The 25960-nt window shown below is 38.1% G+C and overlaps 1 protein-coding gene across 1 annotated transcript; it reads left to right on the top strand.

Moving 5' to 3' along the window:
* The first annotated feature begins 2678 nt into the window (after positions 1-2678).
* On the top strand, positions 2679-7564 carry LOC121267557 (leucine-rich repeat receptor-like serine/threonine-protein kinase BAM3). The gene is made up of 2 exons (XM_041171465.1): positions 2679-5537; positions 6711-7564. Exons 1-2 carry the CDS (start codon positions 2912-2914, stop codon positions 7049-7051), a joined length of 2967 nt encoding a protein of 988 aa, XP_041027399.1. The 5' UTR covers positions 2679-2911; the 3' UTR covers positions 7052-7564.
* Positions 7565-25960: the final 18396 nt, after the last annotated feature.

Raw genomic sequence — 25960 nt, 5'->3', positions numbered from 1 at the left:
TTATACAATTGGAATCCCATTGAAATCTTATAAAGAGCAAGAATTTCTCATTCCCAAGCAATATGAGGTTCCATACACCACCTACCCTTATTCATATCATATGGGGTATTACAATCTGCCTCCCTTAAATTTCTGATGTCCTTATCGGGTCTGTCCATTATAGGTGGCATGGCTCAAGTTTCATATTTCTGGTTGGGATAGTCTCTGATACCATTTGTAATGTCTCAATGAAAGTTCCAAACCACATGACTTATACTCCAAAAGGACTAGTCAATGATACAATTGGAGCTCCATTGGAATCTTATAAAGAGTAAGAACTTCTCATTTCCAAGCAATGTAGGATCACATACACCACCTACCCTTATTCATATCATATGAGGTATCACACTGCACATATTTTTTATATATTGGATATTAAAAGTACTTATTTTTATATATTGGATATTAAAAACACTGCATTGAACATGTGATATATAGCAGCCAAGCCTTGTCCTTTTTTTCTTGTTTTTTTCCCCTCTCTGCAAGTACAGGAGCTGCCACCCTCGAAAATCTAGGCTTGTGTTTTTTTTAAATGATTAAATCATTAATTTCAACGGTGATTTTTTCGTTATCCAGTCAAATGATCCAAGGGAGGAGGGAAGAGATTCCATCGGTGATGACATTGATGATGATGGACCATCATGGCTTTAAAGACATCATCATCATCAGATGTTTAGAGTTTGGAAACAGCAAGTCTACATGCGCTTAAAAAAGTTGTACGTACTGTTTTGTGGAAGATGAATGATGCTTATTATCTATGTTTTCAACATGTATATCATGCATGGAAGCGTTTTTGGACATCATAATTTCTTAACGGTCAATGGCTTCATGGCAGCATGGCCTATATATTATCATGCTCTCTTCAAAGCAAAGCACTCTTCTGCAAAATTTTCAAATTAGAGTCAGAAAATGGAGTCCTCATCCTTGGGCAGAAATTGGACGGCCAGTTCTGTAGGACCCCTGAAATAGAGCCAAAATACCCATAAAAAACTAAAAGAGATTACCATGCCTCTATTCGAGGACAAACTAAGCCTGTTATACTGCAACTTATTGACCAAGAGAGGAGAAAATATATATAAAAAAGAAAAAAAAAATAAAAAGAGATTCGTGCAGGTCACAGGAGAGAGAGAGAGAGAGAGAGAGAGAGATTAAAGTGATGAATCCCCAACAAGCTCCAAAATCAAGCAAGATGCCTTTTCTTTTTCACCTTGAGGTATAAGTTTTTTAGTGACTGGGGGGCCGGGCTCTTAGGTGATCACTACTTATTCCTATGCTCACAGCCAATAAGAAAGATGGACATGACCGAGGACCAGGGGATTTTCACTTTCCACCTGAAAGGACAGAAATAGTGTGTGTTTATCTGCATGCCCTAAGTTGATACAATTCTTGGATGATCCTCATTATTAGACATCAAACACCGACAACTTAAAAATTCTCACGAGCCAGGGTGTATCCCCCAACAGCTTCGCTAACTAGCTAGGCTGCCACTCTCAATGCAAATACTCCTTTTATGTCATAATGATAAGGGTTTGAGTACTGCATCCGGTAATCATATAAATAATTAAATCTACATCTTTCAATCAATTTAAATTTTTTATATAAGTGGTGATTTCACACCAGCTAACATAAAAGATATTTTATGTTTTTGAATTTCTCTTACAATTGATGTGCTTTCACGGTATGCTGTGTATCACATACTAACTTATAAGTAGTAAAACTCATTATGATAAGCAACAAAAATAGAGAAAAAGGAAAAGAAAGAGGGAGAGAGTTGCAAGGTTATATAAGCAGATAAACTCAAGCTGTATGTCATAATGATGTTGATGAATAATTTCATATTGCATGTGGACAAGGTCTTGAACATATTTATAAAAAATGAACAATCATCTCTTGTAAAATTGATTTTATGAGATGAGTTAGACCCATAAATTTTTTCATGGTATCAAAGCCAGGGTACAGGACGAACGGGAGCCCACATTACTTATCCCATGATAAGGACTAGGAAAAATACTAACCTGCATGTGAGAGAGGGTGCTGAGGAATAACCCTATATTGCCTATGGATAAAGTCTTGAGTATATTTATAAGAAATGAATAATGCTCTATTGTAGAATCTATTTTACGAGATGCGTTAGGCTCACGAATTTATTCAAATAGGAGGAGGGTGGAAAGACATTTGCCTAGCAATAAGGAAAATCCCATTACTGCATTTTAATAATAAACCAACTCGTGCAAATTATACTTCCAAACCCATTATCACAAATGAAGAAGAAATTATGCCAAAATTGCGGCTGTCATCATCGATCGACCTGCTTTAGATTTGCATATAGTTCAGTTTAAGTATGGATACTGAGCTCTAACAGTGTGTAATACTTAAGGGTCAATTAATTTTGCATTTGCCTAGCTACCTATGATTGCTTCTTTTGCATTTTCATTTTGGTCAAAAACCTCCAAGTACAGAAGATTCAACATATGACTTCGCTGTCCATTTGGGTCCAAAATTTAAGAAAGAAAAGCAGGGCCAGCTTTGTCATTTGGATTCAAAAGCAACGGAATTCTGAATATTGGTATGATCAAACGGTCTGCTGTAATATATTCATCTTTAAGCAAACATTGCTTTTGCTTTTTCTTTCTATAAAGTGAAAGATAAAACCAGGATAGACTCTCAGATAGAGGAAGAAGGCCTTGGATGCTGCTAATATAGCTCTTTGCTTTGCAATACATTTGCTCGCCTTCCACAGTTGTCTTCATTGGCTCTCTCTCTCAGCTCTGCTGAACATATAGCTCTATGAACTGTGGTATTGCTTTACTTCAATCTGATAAAAACTATTGCTTTCTCTAGAACCCACCTCCTGTCTACCAGAGAGCTTCCCATGGCTGCTTCTGATATGAGGTCCGTGTCCTTCTATTTTATAATTCTTGTCTTTCTAACAACTTCTCTTCCTGTCTCGGCACACTATCCATCTCTCAAAAGGCAAGCTTCAATCCTGGTTTCTCTCAAACAAGCTTTCGAGTCCTTCGATCCTTCTCTAAGTAGCTGGAATGTATCGAACTACTTGTCCCTTTGTTCTTGGACTGGTGTCCTTTGTGACAGAACGAACAGATTAGTCGTTTCACTAGACATATCAAATTTCAACATCTCTGGTTCTCTCTCCCCTGCAATCACAGAACTTGTTAGCCTTGTTAATCTTTCAGTCGCCGCAAACAGTTTTTCCGGCTCTTTTCCGCCAGATGTTCACAAGCTAGGAAGACTTCAGGTCCTCAACATGTCCACCAACATGTTCAGTGGAGATTTGAACTGGGAGTTCTCTCAGTTGAAAGAGCTTGTTGTGCTAGACGCTTATGATAACACTTTTAATGGCTCACTTCCTTTGGGTGTCACTCAACTTCCCAAGCTGCAACACTTGGACTTTGGCGGGAATTTCTTCACTGGGAAAATACCTCCAAGCTATGGAGATATGAAGCAGCTCAATTATCTTTCACTTGCAGGAAATTCATTGGGCGGGTTCATACCAAGGGAACTTGGTAATCTTACTAATCTCCAGCAGCTTCTTTTGGGTTACTACAACGAATTTGATGGTGGAATCCCATCAGAGTTGGGTAAGCTGATCAATCTGTTTCATCTAGACCTTGCAAGTTGTGGCCTGGAGGGTCCAATTCCTCCAGAGTTGGGCAATCTGATAAACTTAGACACTATATTCTTGCAAATAAATCAACTCAATGGTTGGATCCCTCCTCAACTCGGGAATCTGAGTAGTCTGAAAACTCTTGATCTTTCGAATAATGTACTAACCGGAGCTATCCCGGTGGAGTTCTCAGGCCTCCATGAGCTTACACTCTTGAACTTATTCATCAACAAACTTCATGGTGAGATCCCTCGTGCCATTGCAGAGCTACCCAAGTTAGAAGTCCTAAAAATGTGGCAGAATAACTTCACCGGAGCCATTCCTTCCAAGCTTGGTCAGAACAGTAGACTAATTGAGCTTGACTTGTCAAGTAATAAGCTCACTGGATTGGTCCCTAAATCTCTATGCTTTGGAAGGAAGTTGAAGATCTTGATTTTACTACACAATTTTCTGTTTGGCCCTCTGCCTGATGATCTTGGCCAATGTTACACTCTCCAAAGAGTTCGAATTGGTCATAATTATTTGACTGGCTCGATACCAAATGGATTTCTGCATTTGCCTGAGTTATCACTCATGGAATTGTACAATAATTATCTTAGTGGGCCACTTCCGCAGGACACAAGCAAGGTACCCTCGAAACTCGTCCAGCTAAATCTTTCAAATAATCGCTTATCTGGGACTCTTCCTACTTCTATTGGAAACTTCCCCAGATTGCAGATTCTTCTACTAAATGGAAACCGATTCAGAGGAGAAATTCCATTCGACATGGGCCAGTTGAAAAATATTCTAACTTTGGATCTGAGTAGAAACAACTTTTCAGGCAGAATCCCTCCTGAGATTGGTAATTGCCTCTTGCTGACTTCCTTGGATTTGAGTCAAAACCAGTTTACAGGCCCAATCCCTGTTCAAATTTCACAAATTCATATATTAAATTATCTCAATGTCTCATGGAACCACCTTAACCAGAGCCTCCCCAAGGAAATTGGGTCCATGAAGAGCTTAACATCAGCGGATTTCTCCCACAATAACTTCTCTGGTCCAATACCAGAAACAGGACAATATTCAGTATTCAACTCTACATCCTTTGCTGGTAACCCTCAGCTCTGTGGTCCTTACTTGAGCCCCTGCAACTATTTATCAAGCTCACCATTAGAATCCCACAACCATAGTGGCAGCAGGCCTCAAGTCCCTGCAAAATTTAAGCTTATTTTTGCTTTGGGACTCCTGCTATGCTCGTCGGTATTTGCTGTTCTAGCAATCATAAAAACCAGAAAGATGAGGAGGAATTCAAATTCCTGGAAGCTAACGGCATTCCAGAAGCTAGAATTTGGAAGTGAAGACATTCTGGAATGCATAAAGGAAAATAATATTATAGGAAGAGGTGGAGCTGGGATTGTGTACACAGGAACCATGCCAAATGGGGAGGAAGTAGCTGTGAAGAAGCTGTTGGGAATAAGCAAAGGCTCTTCTCATGATAATGGCCTCTCTGCAGAAATACGTACACTGGGGAAAATCCGTCACAGGAATATTGTGCGATTGCTGGCCTTTTGTTCAAATAAAGAGACCAACTTGCTTGTATACGAATACATGCCAAATGGAAGTCTAGGCGAAGTTCTGCATGGGAAGAGTGGTGGTCATCTGAAGTGGGAGACTAGGCTTAAAATAGCCATTGAAGCCGCAAAAGGATTGTGTTATTTGCATCATGATTGTTCCCCTCTGATAATCCATCGGGATGTCAAATCCAACAACATTTTACTTAACTCAGATTGCGAAGCTCATGTGGCAGATTTTGGACTCGCCAAGTTTTTGCAAGACACTGGAACATCAGAGTGCATGTCTGCAATTGCAGGCTCTTATGGCTATATAGCTCCAGGTATGTTTATTCTTTTATTTTCTTTTCCTTTGCATAGAATGCATCAGTTTGTGGCATAACTTAAAGCTTTAGCTTCATCATATCAGAAGACCTAATCACTTAGATTGAGCAGTAAAATAAAGAAAACACCAAAAAAAAAAAAAAAAAAGAAAAAAAGAGAGAAATGATTGTTGTAGTCGTGAGTGTGCAAGCGTCGCGCAATTATTTTAAAAAAATGTGAATAAATACAAGACCCATATAAAAAGAAAATTAATTTTTGAATAGTGTATCCTATTTTTTTTAAAGCGACTTTACGGTACTTGCGCACTCTATTATGTAAATTATTAAAAAAAAAAAAAAAAAAAAAAAAAGGTCCCTGAAGTAGTCTTTGACTTGGCGAAATGGGTCCGTCACCCGGGATCCCGGGAAAGAGGCTGCGTTTATGCTTTCGGAACCTTATTCATTTTCTTCAATTTTGGGTTCAAATTAGCAAAATTGATAAAGGGATATACACTTCTTCCCACTCTCCATAAAATGTAGCTAGAATATACTTTTCTTGGTACTAAAGCAGAAAGCAGAGTTCTGTGCATTCCGATAAGGGTAAAGCCTCCACTAACACAAGGGAAAATTCTCCTTTTGCTTTTTCTTTTGCTTACAGCCACACTAACGGGCTATGAGCTTTGCATGCCTTGAAAGTTGAAACCATTAGCCCATGTTCGTTCAGACGTATTACGATCGACCTTTTTAACCAGAACCCAAAACTAAGACCATAACAGCATGCACATATATCCAAAGAATTCCCCCTTAAAGAATCCAGATTGGGATCTAAGCTTTGCTTTCCCTAAACCCCAGAAAGAGAAATATCTCTTTAGAATGCATAGACAAACTACAAAATACCTTTCTTTTTCACATTAGAGTCAGTAACTTTACCTGGGGAGATGAGCTGATACTGATTCTTTCTCTGTAAAAAGAACAGTGTGGTGAGTCATGAAATCCCACTCAAACTTCACAACATTGAAGTTTGAACAGACCCATAATTTACCCTTCTTTAAAGTATACTACTGCATGCATGGTGAAAAAGGCTGCATTTTTTTCTTTCTTCCTTTTCTAATATTATGATATTCTGCGATGCAGCTATATATAAACCTTTTTCTTTATCTTTTTTTTTTGCCCTTTCTGTGCTTCCTGTGACAGAATACGCGTACACATTGAAAGTTGACGAGAAAAGTGATGTCTACAGCTTCGGGGTGGTACTCCTAGAACTCGTAACGGGAAGGAAACCAGTTGGTAATTTTGGTGAAGAAGGGTTAGACATTGTTCAGTGGGCCAAGATGCAGACTAACTCACGCAAAGAAAGAGTTGTGAAAATTCTGGACGAACGGCTGGCGGCTGACATTCCACTAGATGAAGCAATGCAGGTGTTCTTCGTCGCAATGTTATGTGTTCAAGAGCACAGCGTGGAGCGCCCCACCATGAGAGAAGTTGTTCAGATGCTTGCAGAAGCTCAACAACTTAATACGTTTCGAATGCAATGACATCCCAATCATGCAAGATCTTCAAAATATTAAAACTAAAATATAACAGCAGCAGACGAGCAGTTTCAGTATACATATATAACATGAGTGGATCAAATGCTTTTTTGTTTTGTTTTGGATTTTACGTTGCTCTGTATTAATTGTTGGTTGGTTCATGTAGTTAGAGTTGAGGGGGGTGTTGTGGTCATTTAAGTACTCCAAGGAAACATGAACAGTAAGGATACTGCAAAAAGTGATGGTATATATGGTTGACTGAATTATTGTGTCATCATTTAGATGGTATTCACTGAATGATGTGAGGTTGCTTTTTGGAATATAGGTGCTGTAACTTAGTATTTGAGGGATGCTAAGTGCATAAGACAAGGTGGGCAAGACGGTACTGTTTCTGAGGTCTGGCCGAAAACGACAGATCAGGGAATATTTACAAGATTTTACGTTCAAAAATTCCAGTGCTTCCGTTAATTCTCAAGAACTCATGACGATGAAAGGGTTTCTTTTTGTTTAGTGTTTTTATGAAGTATTTCTGTGTTTTAGAGCACTAACATCTGAGAAAGTATTTTAGGGTATTTTTGTATTCTGATTTGGAGAAATATATTTTTATTGCATGGAATTGGGGTGTTTGGTTGCTTTTGTTTCGGGAAATGTTATAACTTTTGTCTTGGGAAGTGTTATGGTGATTATCTACTTATGTTGCCATTCGTGACTTCAACTCACCTATTAATTTCACCCATTTGATTTTTTTTTTTTTTTTTTTTGTTTTTGTTTTTTCAATAAGGTAATATCTTTTTCACTTGAAAAGACACCCACTCAATTTTGTCCTTCAAAAAGTCGCATGCCCCTCCTACCGCTTCTCTCAACAAAATATCCTCGTCCTTTCCCAGACGTGTTTCTACCGGAGACGAGCATGGAGCCTTGTCCTCTTCGTTCTTTATTCAAAATCTGTCTATTCATGAGTTTTTTGGCTAGTATTTTTAACCATTCCTTTCCGCTGGCTTAATTTTGGCTAGATCTACTCCACTTCAGTGTCTGATTGCCGATATGCATCCTATCACGCAACCCCCAACTGGCAATCTATTAGGACGAACTAGAACCGTGTCGAAAATCTCAGCACGTGACTCTCATGTGCGGCTTGCTCCGTATATGGCTACCACACACCGTCGTGTCATAATGTGTCCAATGGCTACACACATCGTACCAGTAGTTTTGCCACCTCAAGATTTTTTAAATCTAATTCACCCCATCTCATAATCACTAGCACGTGGTCTCCATGCTCTATCACAGGTGAAACTCAGCCACAATCCAGGCCATTCAATGCTAATTTTTTTATTATGTTTCTGCTTTTCCTAATTGTTGATCTTAAGGTCTATAATATAGGTCTCTTTAGAAAATATCTCATGAAAATAAACTACAATACACCTTCGACATCCACCATATATATCTAGCGGTGACATCATAGTTCACATAGTTGTGCAAATTATAAAAAATCATCATTTAAGACAGCACTCTCTTTGCAAGATATGAGTAGGCACCACGTTTTTGGTCTCAAAACCAGATTTTTTTTTTCACTTTTACACTGTAATTGTAGTAATAGAATGTTTATTAGAAAATCTCACTCCCTCCTCATATATCTTGCTTTTCTTATATTAATGATATATATGATAGATTAGAAAAAAAAAAAAAAAGCAACCTACTCAATGCTAAAAGAATATCTCTGGACAAATTCACCTATTTATTTCACTAAAGAGGCCAAGCCTAACACATATTTCTAGATCTATGAATTTACTTTCCATTTTATCAGGTGATACTTGAGAATTCGTTTGGATACGAAAATAGTTTTATCTCACCTTATCTTATTATTATAATTTTTTTTAAATTTTTATATAAAATATAAAAAAAAAATTTAACTTTTTTAAATTTTAAAATAATAATAATATTAAAAAATAATATTCTAACAATATTTTATTTAACTTTTAATTTTTATTTAAAATTATCTTATCTCATCTCAGTATCCAAACCAACCTTAAAACATTACTTCATATACAAAATCAATGCTATGAAATAATTCACAATACGACATCTCGAGTGAACATGATCATCTGTCCTAGTCGCTTGACGGCGAGCCTGTAGGCCATTTCGAATACAATGACACCCTTGCCAGCCCAAATCTCGCCGGCAAGACCATCGGAAATAAAGAAATCTTACGCTGGCAGTCTAAAATCGAAGGTCTCCTCCAAGGTGGCGTTTCAAATGCGACCTCCAGTCGTAGTTCAAGGTGGCTCGGGTTTTTTCTTCTCGGAGAAGGAGATGGAAATAGAAGTGAAAGAGGTCCGGTTCATACTGGTGCTAAAACTTCTATGGGGAAGACCACCCCTTCATCAAATAGGCATTCACGTCAACAAATGCTGGGGGTTGTTCTCTATCCCTTCCATTGTTATATTGGATCAGAGGCACATAATGGTGAGAATGAATTTTGAGGAAGACTTTGCTAAAACTTGGGAGAGGGAAACTAGATAAATGGAGGGGCGGGCGTATCGAGTGTTCAAGTGGACACCAGAATTAAATGGAAGAGAGGAATCTTCTTTGGCACCGATTTGGTTACTCTCCTAGGTCTGCCTCTTCACTTATTCCCAGCATTTATGAAAATATTTGCCAATTCGATAGGTCGATTCTTAAAGGCCGATAATGCAACTCTGAATGGAACAAGCCGAGTTGTGCGTGGATGTGGCCAAGCCTATACTTGATAGATTCTGGATTGGGACTTCCAAATCGAAAGGATTTTGGAAAAGGGCTGTATATGAGAAAGTTTTGGTATTCTGCCAGGTTTGTAGGCATCAGGGTCATCTTCAAGGTGCCTGCAAATTGATATAAAAAACCAAAAGGATTGAGATCTAAGAAGTGCAACAGAAAAGGAAAAGATGAGGGGAGGAACGAGACCAAAAAATAATATGTAAAAGTGGGACAGTCAGTCTACGATGGATATGGAAGGACGGGAGAAAGAAAGTGTGGTAGGGAAAGATAGTTAATGGTAGGAAAATAAAGCTAAGCCTCATACCTTGTAGGAAAATATGGAAAAAGGAATGGACGGGATGAAAACTGGTCAGTGCAGCAAGAAAGGAAACCAATTGTGTGAAACCCAAAATTGAAGTATTGAGAACCAAAAAGGACTAGAAGAAGTGGTAAAAATCGACCTGAAAGATGATAGTGATAGAGAGGAATTAAGGTGAATGTAGTACAAAGTGTGAATCTCAAATGCATGGGCAAAGAGGACTGCCAGAGCTGCATTCAATCCAAGGAGGATATCTCTATGGTTGTAGGCATAGTGGTGGTGGAATCTCTGCAGAAGGATAGGAAGGACGATGATGGCAATCTTATAATAGAAATCAGTCAAGGACTGAGATGTTCAAATTCTTTTTCGTCCTTAGAAGACCAAGATGATGAGAAAGCTCTGTTGAAGGCAATCATTACTAGCAGAAAAGATTATGAATTTGATTTGGATAAAACCTTTAGTACTATTGAAGAAAGAGATCAAGTTGAAGGGTAAGAAGAAATCTAGCAACTGCCATAACTATTTCCATTAGATATCTCAATGATCCCAAATATCTTAGTATGAAACATAAGGTGGGTGGGAAATATGGCTTCAACTGGCAGATTAAAAAAGCTTGTTTTTAAACATAAGCCTAATGTAACATCCGGGCCGAGCAGGAAATTCGCGTCCGAATTTTTTTATGGATGAAAAGCCCACTTGGATTTTAACGAGTAGTTTTGAGAATAGGTTTCGGTTCCCAAATATTTATTTCGGCGATTTATGAGTTTTATTGAGATTGTTAATTAGGTTAATTTCAGCTAATATTTTATGGACCAAGCATGTTTTATTTTATTTGGTTTTTGGCCAGACAAATTATGTACATTTCTTTTAGGATGAGTCAAGATCCAAAACTTAGGGAAAAAGCCTATGCTTTAATCTCATACAAGATCCGGGCCAAATTACTTTAGGCTAAAGAGCCCAAGCTCGTGGAAACAATATTTCTAGACTCCACCTTCTTCACTGTTTCACGTCCGTTTTATGCCAATGCATGCACACCACTTTCTCTCATCTCTAGGGTTTTTTTTTTTTTTTTTTTTTTTTTTTTTTTTTTTTTTTTTTTTTTTTTTTTTTGTCTTTCAATCACCTATAAATACACATATCTCTCTACTATATTTCAGAAACCGCCCCCTGCCCAACCTTTTCCCTCCGTAGTCCATTTCTCCTCCACACCGTGAGCCCTCCCCCATAGCGCAGCCGTGCAGCACCTGAACCATTGCCACAAACGAGCCAAGCCTGTAACGCAACACGGTATATCCCGTGGCGCCGCTGCACAGATCACCCACTGCACCGTAGTGCAACGCGAAGATAGCTGCGCAGCACCTCAGCCACTGCCACGATCGAGCCCAGCCCGAAACACTCGAACCACATCCAGCATGACAGAAACCACCATGTGTTTTCACCGCCCAGAACTCTCACTGCCCCCATACAAATCGACGCAACCCGTTCACAATGTATCTCCACGGATCACAGCTCCACCTCGCAGTGCGCCACCTCCACTTGACCATCACTGGAGCTCTAGCTCCTCTGCTGTACACCACTGCACCACCACCATATTGCCGAGGACAACCACCTACATAGTGAACCGAAAACTCCCTTATTTTAGCCATCGAAAACAGAGCAACACAGCCCGATGCCCTTGTCATTCAAAGCCACCACACACGGTGCCAGCGCCTCCACGTCGTTACCATTGGCACAGAGAACTCCGACGGTCACTCCACGCCACTCCTATCCCTCCGCGTCCTGCTCGGTAAGCCATCGACAGCACCTTCGTGTCACTCTCTCTCGGCTTACTCTATTGCTTTCATTTTTTTCTCTCATTCGTAGGTCTCTCTCTCTCTAGATCTCTCTCTCACTACTCCGGCGTCGTGATCATCGCTGCCCACCGCACCTAGCTACATCGCGGCTCCACTCTCTTGGTGAGTATGGACGCCTATGTTGCGTTGTTGGTCTGGAGTTGCATTTTACACATTAATTTTCCTTCTGTGTTCAAGTTTTTCCCAAACAGCCCATGGTTATATTTTTACATTCCCAAATCGCCCTTGTCACCAGGATAGCTCATGGTTTTTTATTTTTATTTTATTTTTTATATTAAACTTGTTTTGCATGGCTCTATTTGAGTGATAAGAAAGTCTATAGAAAATACTTTTCTTTTCAAAATAAATTGCTAAGTATTCTATTACTAATTTCAGTAGTGTATTATAATAAGATTTTAGTTTTATTTTAAATACTTTAAAACTAATTAAGTCTATTTTAATTAAAAGACATTTTTGCTTTGTCTACTTTAATAGATTTTGATATAATTATGTTGTCCAATATTATATTGTTTTGTTGAACTTCAATAGTAAATAAGTTAGAAATTAATGTTTTAGTTGGAGTTATTAAGTGAAAAATGATGAATTTAGAAAGTGATGATATTTTAGAGTTAAGAAAATTTTAGGTTTTGATGTATTAAAATAGATATTTCAGGTTTAGATATTGAAATACATGGACTGGAAATTTATGGAAGTTGTTTGATTATTTTATAGGTGATGATTAATATTTGTTCGGCATTTTTGAGGAAAATTCTGAAAAGTTAAGAAGTACAGGTAAACGAGGTTCTTATACTAGACTTTGCATTAAAATAAAAATGAATTGAGGTTGATTTATGAAAATGTGCATTATATGTTTTGAAAAGAAATGTGGAAATAGCCTCAGTTATTTGTTTGTCATTACTCTTTGAATTCTGATGAAAGAGAAAGCATTTTTGTCATGACTGGTGTAGATATGAGCTTATTTTGACATTTTATTTCTGATTTATGCAAAAAGAGCGAATACGAAAATTTGTGCATAAATCTTGTAAATGTGCTTTGGATCTGTTTTGATTACGAAGATAATATGATTTTGTTCAGTACTCTATTTGGATAAGATGTGATTTCTGAAAACCTTTGGCATGATTCTTTGATTTTGAATTTGATTATGTTTTCGCTCTGTTCAGTTATGGCCCTGCCATGGGTTATAATAGTGGATACGGCCCAACCACGGGTTACAATAGTGGATACGGCCCAACCACGGGTAATAATAGTGGATACAGCCCAATCATGGGTTATAATAGTAGATACGGCCCTGCCACGGGTTATAGTAATGGTCTCAAGTTTGAGTGCACACCTTGGTGACAGAGTGATTTATTTTCTGCCTGGCTATTCGCAGACGCACAACCCTACCACGAGGGTTATACATGGCTTTTGTTCTGATATGATGTTCTGATGATGATGATGATCATTTATGCTATGCCAAATGATATTTTTGAATGAAATTATTTCTAAATCTTCGCTTTGATATTTTGATAACATGTTTTGCTTCCGCACTCTGAAAATGAAAATGTTTTGTTTTGCATTCTGATCTCTGTAATGCTCATGTTTACACACTGGTATACGCTCTCTGCTTATTGAGTTGTTGATAACTCACCCCTTATCTCTAAACATTTTTTAGATAATCTTGATGGTTCTACTGGAGAGCAAGAGTAGGCAGTATTATAGAGGTTTGATGTTCGCTGAGGAATAAGTACCCGAGGGTATAAGTTTTTATTTGAGAGTCTTAGTTAGTAATTTGGTTATTTTCAGTTATTTTGATTTGATGAGTTAAAGATATTTTCGAATCTTTTGGAGAGTTTCAATTTATTTGATTAAGAATTTATGTATTGTCCTTATGAAGGAACATAGATATTTGGTTTGGGTAAATGAATATTTTTATGGAGTATCTGGATCATTTATAGTTGTGATTTTGAGTTGATATTTAGGTTACAAGAGCTAACGCTCCGGACCTCCGGGAACGAGGCGTTACACCTAAGGTAATTGCTCTGTTGGAACCGTTAATTGCCAGTTAAAAAGCAAGCAAGGTCTTTGGTTAGAATGTTACGTTTCTCTAATTATTTTCCAATGAGGATGTTTATGGAAACATTTGGCTGTTGTGGGATGAAGAAGTTGAGTTTTGTCCTCTACAGATTACGAATCAAACTATCTCAAGCGTGGTGAGTTATCAACATAATGAGTTTATCCTTACATGCTAAATGCAACTATTTAGGAAGGAGGGTTCTTTGGCAAGACCTAAAGAATCTACAAATACATAATAAAATATGGATTGTGGCTAGTGACTTCAATACTATCAAGAATAATTCTTAGAAGTTGGGAGGTTTGTCAAAATTGAGGGTGGCCATCCAAGACATTAACTTTTTCATAAACAATTGTAGTTTAGTGGAAGTGGCTGGTAGGGAAAGGAAGAAACAAAATAGGAGTGAGATTGGATAGAACATTGATTTCTACAAATGTTCCTAAATCTTGTTGTCGTATCTATAAAAAACATGTTCTGATCGTTTGTCCCATGTTAGCTACTGAAAATCTTAGTCATGTCTCCTATGGCCTGACTCCATTCAAATTCTTACATATATGGGCCGTACCCAAGGAGTTTAAACCTTTACTGACTATCCTGGTAGGAAAGCAGCTTATGGGACTGGTTTAACGAATTTGGTATTGAAACTAAAGAGTCTAGAATAAACAATCATCTGGAAGAGTTGAACAAAGGATGCAGAAACTAGAAGAGGAAATTCTAGAGTTGGAGGTAGGGTTGTGTGAGAATCAATCTAGTCAAATGGAATAGGAGTTGTGTAGAAAGAAGATAGAACTTTATACTTGTTTACTGTAGGAAGAAATACTTTCTAAACAAAAATAAAAAATAAAATGGCTGCAGGAAAGGAATGCTAACACCAAATTTTTTCATGATATAACATAAGACAGAAGGAATAAAGCCCAATAGTAAAAATGAAACTAGATAATGGTAGAATTCTTGAGAGTCCGGAACAAATACATGAGGCTGAGTGGGATACTTTGAAGTAACCCTTACTCTTAATAGTTCAGTGGAAGACTTCAAGTTTGATTCTCTTATAACCCCTGTAATCTCTCAAGTGGAAAATTATATATATGTAAACCACCATCTATGGAAGAATTAAAGATAGTTGTAAATGCTATATGAATGGATAGCAGCCTAGGTCTTGATGGTTTTGGATCTTGTTTTTCATGGAATGTTGGGACATTATCAAGGAAGATCTGCTTGAAGTTGCCTCATAATTCTTTTAAGGCACTATTTTGAAAATACTTTATTTAGCCTCTTATATAGGTGTTGATACCAAAAGATAGAGATGTGGTGATTTTTTCTTAGTTTAGACTCGTAAGTCTATGCAAAGTATAAACAACACTATATAAAAGGCGAGCTCATAGTATAACAAAAGGGTGTGAGGCGGCAATGTTATGATCAAAGTTGATATAGCTAAGGCATATACCAGGATTGAATGAGATTTCTTGTTGGCGGTACTGAAGGAATTTTGTTTTGCAGAAGCTTGGATCAAGCTGGTGTCCAACTGTATCTCCTTTTCTTGGATTTCCATCATGGTGAAAGAGACTTTCTTTAAGTCATCACGCAGACTTAGAGAAGGAGACCTGTTGTCCCCACATCTTTTCATTATAGCATAGGAAGTCCTAAGTAGATTAATCAATCACTCTTTTGATGCAGGGGCTATCGGTGCTTGCTAAGGTCCATGAGGCTACCTTTGGTTACACATTTGATATATGCAGATGACCTAGTGGTGTTTTCTATTGGATCTCAATCTTCTTTACAAGCATTAGCTGTAGTGTTGGAAAAATATGTGGATATCTGGGTAGATGACTAATAAAGAAAAATATGTTACGTTCTTTCCTACTAAAGCCACAGTGTCTAGAAAAAGGATTCGACTGAATGCATTTGTATAATAATGCCATGAATAGAGTTGCCGATGAAGATACAAGAATCAGAGGTGCTACAATAAACATGAGTTGTAGAAGGAACACACTGAGCCAATCAAACCAAGCTCGTGGAGCTTGTTCGAGGTTGTTGAGGACACAACTGAGTTTGCAGACATGGTTAGGATGGCAGGAGCCAGTGTGGCCCAGAGACTACTAAATACTGTCAAAAGTGTTAAGGAATTAATTAAGAAACACATTAACATTGAGTTAACAAATCTCCCAAAATTTTAACGATGGCAACGGTGAAAACAAATCGAATGTTTGTAGGTTTGTAGAGAGAGAGCCTTAGAGAAATCAAGGCCATCAACTTGGTTAAATTGCTTGGCAACCAAGCGAGATTTGAGTTGCTCAAGGGAGACGTCAGGTTTGAATTTAAATTTGTAAACCCAATTGAAGCGGATCACATTCATTGATGAAGAGCTAAGGTTTGTGTAACATTGCTACCCAGAGCTTCTAATTTCTCATTCATAGTTGCAAGCCATCTTCCATAGTGTTTAGCAAAGATAATAGTGCGTGGGATGGGAGGGATATCATGAGTGACATGTGCAACATGCAAATTCTAGTACCTTGGGTTTGGCTTGTGAATGCCATCCTTGGCCCAAGTGAGCATAGGATGTTGAGTGAGGACTTTTGAAGGTGTAATAGAATGTACTAGATTGATGGATGTAGAATAAGTAATGAAATGGTGACAACTGTATTTCCTCTATGAAACGGAGAACTACACTTTCTTTGAGGAAAAACACCTCCACAAGATAATAACAAAATAATAGTCCAGATACCCTAGGCGTGAACACTGTGCCTGCTAATATACTAGAAAGCATTGAATTACTAATAAGTCCTCACTCTAATATGGGCTCAAGGCCCTTACAATATTGAATGTAACTAAACAAGTAACTAACATAGTTGGGCCCCTCCTACCTAGCCCAAGATCCACGGTGTCTCCCATGCCCATCCTGCCTCTTTATTTCTTCTGCAATCCATTATGAAGCCCATGGCCCTCAGCCCACAACACCGTAACTTAACCTTAACTCATCTTCACGACAACATCTTCATGATAGAAGTAGTTTAGTTCTTGGATCTCTTTCTCCACGCTGCCGTATCACAACTCTCTCCCCCTTCAGTAAACCTTGCCCACAAGGTGGGGAAAATATTCACAAAGATGGTGGTGTAGCTCCCACGAAGCCTCCTATGCCTTTTGTCCTTGCCAGCGGATCAACATCTCCACTAAAGGTTGGTTCTTGACTTTCTTCAATCTTCTATGTAATACTTCCTCTGGTTCCGCTTTGATAACCCCTTTACTGTCTATCGGAGGCAGTGTTGTTAGTGGTAATACTCCTTGGCTGAGCTTAGGCTTGAGCTGCGAAACATGAAATACATTGTGAATATGAGCCACAACTGGAAGCTTCAAACGATAGGCTACCTCCCCGATCTTTTGTTCCACTTGGTACAACCCGTAGTAACGAGGTGAAAGTTTAAGACTTTGGCGCCAGCTGATTGAAGACTGTCGATAGGGTTGCAATTTGAGGAAAACCCAATCTCCGATCTGGTAATTTTGTCCTTTCCTCTTGCTATTTGCATACTTCCGCATTCTTTCTTGGGCCTTAACAATGTTTTGTTTCAATAGGTGCCATAGTTGTTCACAGGTTCTCAAGGTAACTTCAACTTCTTCAAACCTTGTTGTGCCTGAGATATAATTGCTTAGTTTAGGGGGGTGTACCCGTATAATGCCTCAAATGGGGTTATCTTTATGGATGCATGCATACGAGAATTATAACATTTGCCAATTCAATCCATTGAACCCGATCCTTTGGTCTGTCCCCCACATAACTCCTTAGATAGCTTTCTACCCATTTATTGACTGCTTCTGTTTGACCATCCGTTTGTGGGTGGTAAGCAGTGCTGAAGGCTAGTTGAACCCCCCTGTAAGGAGAATAACTCCTTCCAAAACCGACTTGTGAAAGTGGGGTCCCTGTCCGAAACTATTGACTGTGACATTCCATGGAGCTTAAACACGTGCTTCATGAAAAGTTGGGTACCACCTTAGCCATGTAGGGGTGAGAAATGGGAACAAAATGGCCATATTTCGTAAATCTGTCCACCACCATCCAAAAGGCATTAAATCTTCCAGAGTTGGGCAACCCTATAACAAAATCCATTGTTATATCTGCCCACAGTTTAGAGGGAATGGGTAAGGGTTGTAAAAGCCCACTAGGGAGGGAGTTGTCTACCTTCACCACTTGGCATATATCACACTCCCGTAGAAATGCCTTCACGTTAGCTTTCTGGCCCGCCAATAGAAATGCCTCTTAAATCTATGTAGGGTTTTGTCAAAACCCATATGCCCACCCATAGGAATGCTGTGAATTAACTCCAATATCTTTTGAATTAGGCCCTGATTGGCTGGAATATACATTCTGTTTTTGTATAAAAGCAATCCATTCTTAACTGTATAAGGGATGCTTAAGTCACCAGCTTGGTGTTTCTTCCATAACTCCTGTACAATAGGGTCCCCAGCATACAAAGTTTTAATTTCGTCAACTCAGTCCCAACTAGGTAGAGATATCACAGATAATGTTGCTGTAATTTCCTCCCTCTGCCTAGACAAGCCATGTGCTACAACATTCTCTATTCCCTACTTGAATTCCACCACAAAATCATATCCAAACAGTTTATAAATCCACTTTTGTTGCATAGTGGTTCTTACTCTATGCTCCAACAAAAATTTGAGGCTTTGATGGTCAGTTTTGACAACAAAAGCCTGACCTAACAGATAAGGACACCACTTTTGCACTGCTGAAACTAGTGCAAAAAGTTCATTTTGATAAGTGGACACACTCATAGCCCTACCTTTCAAAGCCTTGCTGAAAAAAGCTATTGGCTTTCCCGATTGCATCAAAACAGCTCCAATGGCCTCCCCTGGTGCATCACACTCAATTACAATAGGTGAATGGAAGTCTAGTAATGCCAAGACAGGGGGTTGGGTCATGGAAATCTTCAAGCTGTCAAAGGCAGCTTGTGCTTCACTAGTCCACTTAAAACCTTCCTTCTTCAACAAATCTGTTAGTCTGGCAGCAACAGCCTCATATCCTTTTATAAACCTCCGATAATACTCCGTGAGGCCCAGAAAACCTCTCAAGTCTTTTACTAACCGTGGGGTAGGCCAATCTAACATTGCCTTCAGCTTCTTAGGGTCAGCCCGTACACCCTGGCTAGAAATGAGATGGCCCAAGTACGACACTTCATCTAATCAAAAGATGCATTTGCTCATTTTAGCAAACAACTGGTGCTGCATCAAGGCATCAAAAGTAATCTTTAAATGGTTCAAATGAGCTATTGCATCTTGACTATAAACTAAAATATCATAAAAAAATACTAAAATGAATTTTCTGAAATACAGTTTAAAAACCTGGTTCATTAAGCTTTGGAAGGTTGATGGAGCATTAGTCAAGCCAAATGGCATAACTAGAAACTCATAATGCCCTTCATGTGTGCGGAAGGCGGTCTTTGGGATGTCCTCGGGCTTTACTTGTATTTGATGGTAGCCCGACCTCAAGTCAAGCTTTGAAAATACCTTAGCACCATGCAGTTCATCCAGCAACTCCTCCACCACTGGTATAGGGTATTTATCCTTAATAGGGGCACTGTTTAGTGCCCTATAATCGACACATAAACGCCACGACCCATCCGCTTTCCTTACCATCAAAACATGTGAGGAATAAGCGCTTTGACTGAGCCTAATAACCCCAGAGTCCAGCAACTCCATAACAATCTTTTCGATCTCATCCTTTTGGAAATAAGGATATCGATAGGGAAAAACAGAAATGGGGTTGGTTCCAGGCTGTAAATTGATGGCATAGTCATGGGAACGGGTTGGGGGTAGGCCTTTTGGGGTGGCAAAAATGTCGGGATAGTTGTTGATTAGTTTTTGTATATTTTCTAGGATCTGGTTGGGTTGGTGTTTGGCTGTGTTTTCAATGAAATGCAAAATGATTCCCTTGCTTTCGATTTGGCTACACTTGTGAATGGGTCATTCTTCAATCCAAGTGTTACCCTGCGAGCCCTATTAACTAGATAACAGCTTGCTGAGCTGTAAATTGCATGGTTAATTCCTTGAAATTCCATAATATTGAGCCAAAACCTTGCAACCAATGCACACCAAGTACCATATCACATCCAACTAACACAAGAACATACATATCCACCATGAAACATGCCCCTTGAATATAAACATTCACTCTCGTCACTTTGCCTTCACTGTTAACTAGGGGTGTAACTGGTCCGGTCCGGTCAGGTTTTGGACAAAATTTAGGACCGAACCCGTATGTACCGGTTTTACCGGTTTCCGGTCTGGTCCGGTCTGGTTTTTCGATTTTTTAAAATGTAAGTTTATCATTAAAAAATAAAAATCTGTTAATAAAAAAAACTGCTTCAAAAAAACTGTTCTAAAAATCTGTTCCTATTACAAAATCTGCACTACTAAAAAAATCTGTTTTAGTAGAAAAATATGTTTTAGTAAAAAAATTAGTATTAGTTATAAACTTATATATTAGTATAGCTATATAATATATTAGACTATATAATAGTATTAATATTATACTATTAGTATAGTTATATATTAGTATTAGTCATAAACTTATATATTAGTATAGCTATATAATATATTAGACTATATTTAATATAATTTAATATATATATTTTATGTTTAAAGCATATGATCAATTAAATTTTCATCTTCAAGATTAAACTTTTATTTTATAAATTATAATAACATCATCTTATATATAATTATATTAATAATATATAATCAAACAAATTACAAATGTTCATATTTAAGATTAATATTTTATGTTATAATTTATAAATTATGATATGAAATTATTTCATATATGATATATAATTATATATAAAAAATTTACATATAATTATATATTATATATAAAATATTAATTTTTATATTTTTTTCCCAATCGGTCTGGTCCTCGGGAACCGGACTGGACCGGTTCCGACCGGTTTGCATAATTCAAAAACTGGTTCCGGACCGGACCGGTTCAAAACCAGTCCAACAGGTCCGGTTCGGTCTGGTCCGGACCGGTTTTCCGGTTTAAATTTACACTCCTACTGTTAACTACTTCACCATTTGCTACCTTGACCCTGATTTTATAGAGGTATGTGCACCCTAGATAGTATTGTTGGATCCAGGAAATTATGTATACTTCCTGAATCAATAAGAATGACAACCCATTGATTCCCAATCTTTCCTTTCACCCTCATAGTCTTAGGGTTCATAGAACCAATGATGGTGTGCAGTGAAATTTTAGGAATTTTTTGTAGTGCCATTTCTCCTTTACATAGTCTTCGAATTGGTCAGAAAACTGTCTAGTATCTTCTAAAGGTTCCTCGTTGTCATCCTCCACCTCCTCAATCCAATACAACCTTGGGCTATTACAACGATGGCTAGGATGCCATTTAGAATAGCAATAGTAACACAAGCCTTTTTCTCTTCTGATTTTCATTTGGTTTGGACTGATTTTATGGACAGGTACTACAACTTTGTTGAAGGAATGGTTTGGTTCTGTGGTGGGTTGGGTTTGTGGTGGTTGGTATTTGGTTTGAAGGTGGAGAAACAACGTGATTCAAAGGGACAAAACCTGTAAGATTCGTGTCCATGCAAGGGACCGAGGTACGGCCATTAGGTGTAGGCCTGGCAAGATCAGTGCAAGTGACAGAGGCTCCAGACGAGGTGTGCTTGATGAAATAAGGGGATCATGAGTGGAAGGTAGAAGAGGAGTGGAGGAAGCATCATTAGGATGAGCTAACGACTCCCAGTTAGTAAAAGAGCACAAAGTAACATCTTAACCATACAGTTGTGTTGGTGAAGAGTATGTGTGAGAATTGCAAAGAAAAAACCACCTAGAAGAACACTCCATTTAGTAACTACTTAAACATGGAGAAATTCATAACTTCCACTTGAGATCTCTTAGGCTTGAGGGAAGAATGGATTTAACATTTAGGACTCTCACTTAAAAAAAAAAAACATAATGCCTATGTGGAAAATCCTAGAGTGCCATGTAGCGACCATAAAACACCTCTAGTAGAAATGTATAAGACCCACCTCCTTAAGAGTTTATAACTCATCACTTGGATGCTTGACATGTGGCATCCACATGAACTAATGGGGAGCAGCCTCCTCATCAAGATTATGCCACCTCATCATGGCCTTGCCATGTCACCCTCCACTTCAGCATGAATAGTAACCATACCTAGACCTAACCACCCACAAACTCAGCCTCAAACCACTCTTGGTCAAGCACAAGATGCTTTAGGACATATGTCTTACACTAAGGGATTGGGGACCAAAAAGGACTAACAACTACAAAAGGACTTTCTGCTTGGTCAGGTGTCCCACTCACACAATAGCCTCATTTGTTTAGTTTTTCTTGCCTCAGACTCTATCAATCCACCATACATATGTACATAAGGATGAATGCCAACCCTAAGACCAACCACAAGCCATGCAAGAAACCCTAGAGCCCTCTCAAACTCTCTCTTGCTCACTGGGCACATTCCATTCTCTCCTCAGTTTTCTCTCAAGCTCTCCCTCCCTTACTCGCCCACTCACAAAACCATTTCCATCAAACATTTTCTCTCAATCTCTAGAGCACACCTACACAAACACACTCAAAACACCATCATCCCAAAAAACTCCCACCTTTCTGTAGCAACCTAGACTTTGGAGTCTCAATTTTAGCCTTCAAGGAATGAGCCTATTCTCTCATGTTCTTTTTTTTGCTTCATGTTTTAATGGCTGATCAAGAGTGTACTTGATGATGAGTTTTGATGGTCGAATATGAAGTTATTAATGTCAAAGTTTTCGGGTGTATGAGTTTTTGTTTTGATAACTAAAAGAAAAATGGTTTTGAGGGCAAAAGATCTAATTTTGAACTAAGTTTTGGATACTTGGTTATGATAAGAACTCATGAAGGAAAATGATACTTTGATGATGTTTATGGTTGATGTGAATTTGTATTGGGATTTAAAGTATGGTCTAAGATTCCTATTAGTGAAAAGGTTGAGTCTTTTGATTATGATATTGTTATATGGATTCAATTGGAGTAATATCAAGAGCCTGATGTATGCTTCTTATGTTTTATGGCCCTAGATATCGGTTCACTTGAAGTATGATATAAAAACCATTATAAGAAATGTGAAATCTAGAATGCTTGGTTAAGTTTGAACTAAAAGTTGTGTTGATGGATTTGATAATAGAACTTGTTTTGTACCAAAGAAATGGAAATAAAAAGGGCAAAAGCTGATTGGTGTTAGGTTATATACCGAGGGGTATAATGTAATTTCAAACATCACTAAGGGCCTAATTTGCAAAGTCAAACATCTTAATCAACCTCAAACTTGTGTGTGACCTCTCTTTAATAATACACTATCAACACTGTAGGTTAATTGAACCATGCTCTTTCATAGACAACAAGCCAAACATGTTTTAGTGATGTTAGCAACTTCAAGTAAGTTTTTCTATGATGATACTTACGAATGTGTGATCTATGATTGTAAGTTATGCAAATTGTTCAACTTTCCTGTTGTATACTTCCTACAATGGTTATGTAAATTACACATTTAGGCATTTCGCATAAAAACCTGTAATTCTTGTAAGATCACATAGTTTTCAAAAGAAGAGTGTGTGGGTTGATTCATGATTCCCAGTTAGGATTGAGCATTATCCTAGTGAAACTCCTCTAGCCATTCTAGTTTGCTTAAGAATGAAGTGATATCTTCTGGGTTGATGCTGTGCATGAGAGTGTAATGGTCTTGGGTCGAAAGGCTGCCTCTTGGTTGGTGGAAGTTAGAGAAGCTTAAGGTGAACGACGGTTAGGCGAAGTCTTAACTAATTCTTGAGACAAAGTCACTTTGGCAGACGTTACTCATAGGTCTGGCAAAGGGAATCAGAACGTGCATATGAATCTTTAGGGGAGGTCATGACATATAGTTAATATGAACAATAAGGCTTTTGAAATTCAAAGATGAGGAATCTGGAGGACTTTATCCTTTGAAAACTTTCATAATTCATGCATCTATTACTTATGTGATAACTGTCAATGCATACATTTATAAGACTTTCTATAAAATTAACTTATGAAATTTAAAAATCTTACCATAGTAGTCCCACTACGGTGCTGATTTCCCAGAACCACAAGTTTTGCAGACTAGTTTGATGAGGGTGTCTATGAGCAAGACGATATACGCATCCGAAGGAGTAAGGAGGGATCAACCCATTTATTAGCCCCTTGTTTATTTGTTTACTGTGTTTCGGCTTTACCACAATGGGGTGAGTGCTAGTATTTGGTTGAAACAATTTTTGGTATGTAGTAATTTATGATACTATGGTTTTAATTTTGGTGACTTATGGATGACATTTGTTGCCATGCTTTAGGAGTTCATAAAACTCTTCTGGTGTTGATATATAATATTTATATATTTAGACTAGACATTTATTTTATGCTACAATTGCATCATATCATTAGTAACATGCTAGGAGCATGATTATAACATTCATAAATACAAGGGTGTGTAACTCGGTATTACAAGTCCAAACGTTGCAATAAACCTCCAAATCACAAGTGGAGGGCTGGGGTCTTCACAATAAGGGAGAACGTATTCGTTGAAGATCGTATGCAATGAGTTGTAAACTCGACCAGTGGGTGGCCCGTATGCTTGGCGCTATAGCTAAGAAAGAAACATGTAGAGACTTTGGCTCCACTATATGCGCCTGGTTGTCACCAAGGAAATGGAAGGAACAAGATCCCAATACACGTAGATTGCAATAATCAAGTTGTCTTTTATACAAATAGAAGAAAAGAGATTGCATATAAAGAGCTTTGGGGGGTAATCTATTAATTAGAAACACAATAGTAGAAAAGTAGTGAATCCAAAACCATGAGGGAAGGTGAGCATGAAAGATCATAGTGAGGCCAATTAGTTCGGTGATGTTCCAATGCTTTCCTAGTTTTCCATTTTGCTTTGGTGTTTTGTGACATGCCGATTAATGATGGATCCCTTTAGATTGCAAATAGGACATGAACTCATAAGGAGCAAATTTCCCACCTTCATCACTTTGAAACACACGAATTTTGGCATTAAATTGTCACTCAACATAGTGGAAAACATCATAAAGCATGAAGTAAATTCAAACTTATGCCATATGGGAAAAGACCAGGTGAAATTTATGTATTCATTAACAAAGATGGAATACAATCTATATTTATCATAGGAAGCAATAGGTGTTGGTCCCCATAATCACAATGTACTTTATGAAAATGACTGGTTATTTTGTTGTCTTTAGGCAAAAATTGTAACACCCGGGCCAAGTAAGAAATTCACGTTCGATTTTTTTTTATATGGATGAAAAACCCACTTGGATTTTAACGAGTAGTTTTGAAAATAGGTTACGGGCTCCAAAAATTTATTTCGGCGATGTATAAGTTTTTATTGAGATTGTTAATTAGGTTAAATTCAGCTAACATTTTATGGACCAAGTATGATTTATTTTATTTGGTTTCCGGCCCGACAAGTTAGGTAATGAGTTAGGCTAACTGAAAAGTGAGTCGAGGCTAGTCGCATTTAGAATATTTTCGACCGATGAAGATTACGAATAAGCTACGAAGATGCTTTGGACTGCTTGTCAAAACCAAGTTTTGTTAAGCCCCATGCCACGCACGTTTCCTTTCTATTTTTATCTTAAGGTTTCAACTACCTTTTTAGGCATCATCTCATGCACGTTGAACCTCCCTTAACTAGGTTCACTCTTGACGTCAGTTTTCTCCACGGCATGCATGTTCCTATCCCTACGACATTCATGACAACTACTTGCATAGGAGATATACTTTCACGGCAGTTTTTCTACCATTTGTTTCTCTAGGGTTTTTTTATGAGTTTCTTCTATATTTATGCGTTTCACACTTCACGCACATGGCACAACCCCTCAAGCACGTAGTGACCATCTTC

Source organism: Juglans microcarpa x Juglans regia, chromosome 5S (genome assembly GCF_004785595.1).
Source record: "Juglans microcarpa x Juglans regia isolate MS1-56 chromosome 5S, Jm3101_v1.0, whole genome shotgun sequence".
In the NCBI taxonomy this organism is placed as follows: domain Eukaryota; kingdom Viridiplantae; phylum Streptophyta; class Magnoliopsida; order Fagales; family Juglandaceae; genus Juglans; species Juglans microcarpa x Juglans regia.
The sequence above is the reverse complement of the archived record's forward strand: the minus strand, read 5'-3'. Positions and strand labels throughout refer to the sequence as shown.

Coding starts and splice junctions, on each gene's coding strand:
- LOC121267557 (XM_041171465.1), top strand. CDS start 2,912: ATGGCTGCTTCTGATATGAGGTCCGTGTCCTTCTATTTTATAATTCTT. Junction 5,538..6,710: donor TTATGGCTATATAGCTCCAG/GTATGTTTATTC, acceptor TTCCTGTGACAG/AATACGCGTACACATTGAAA.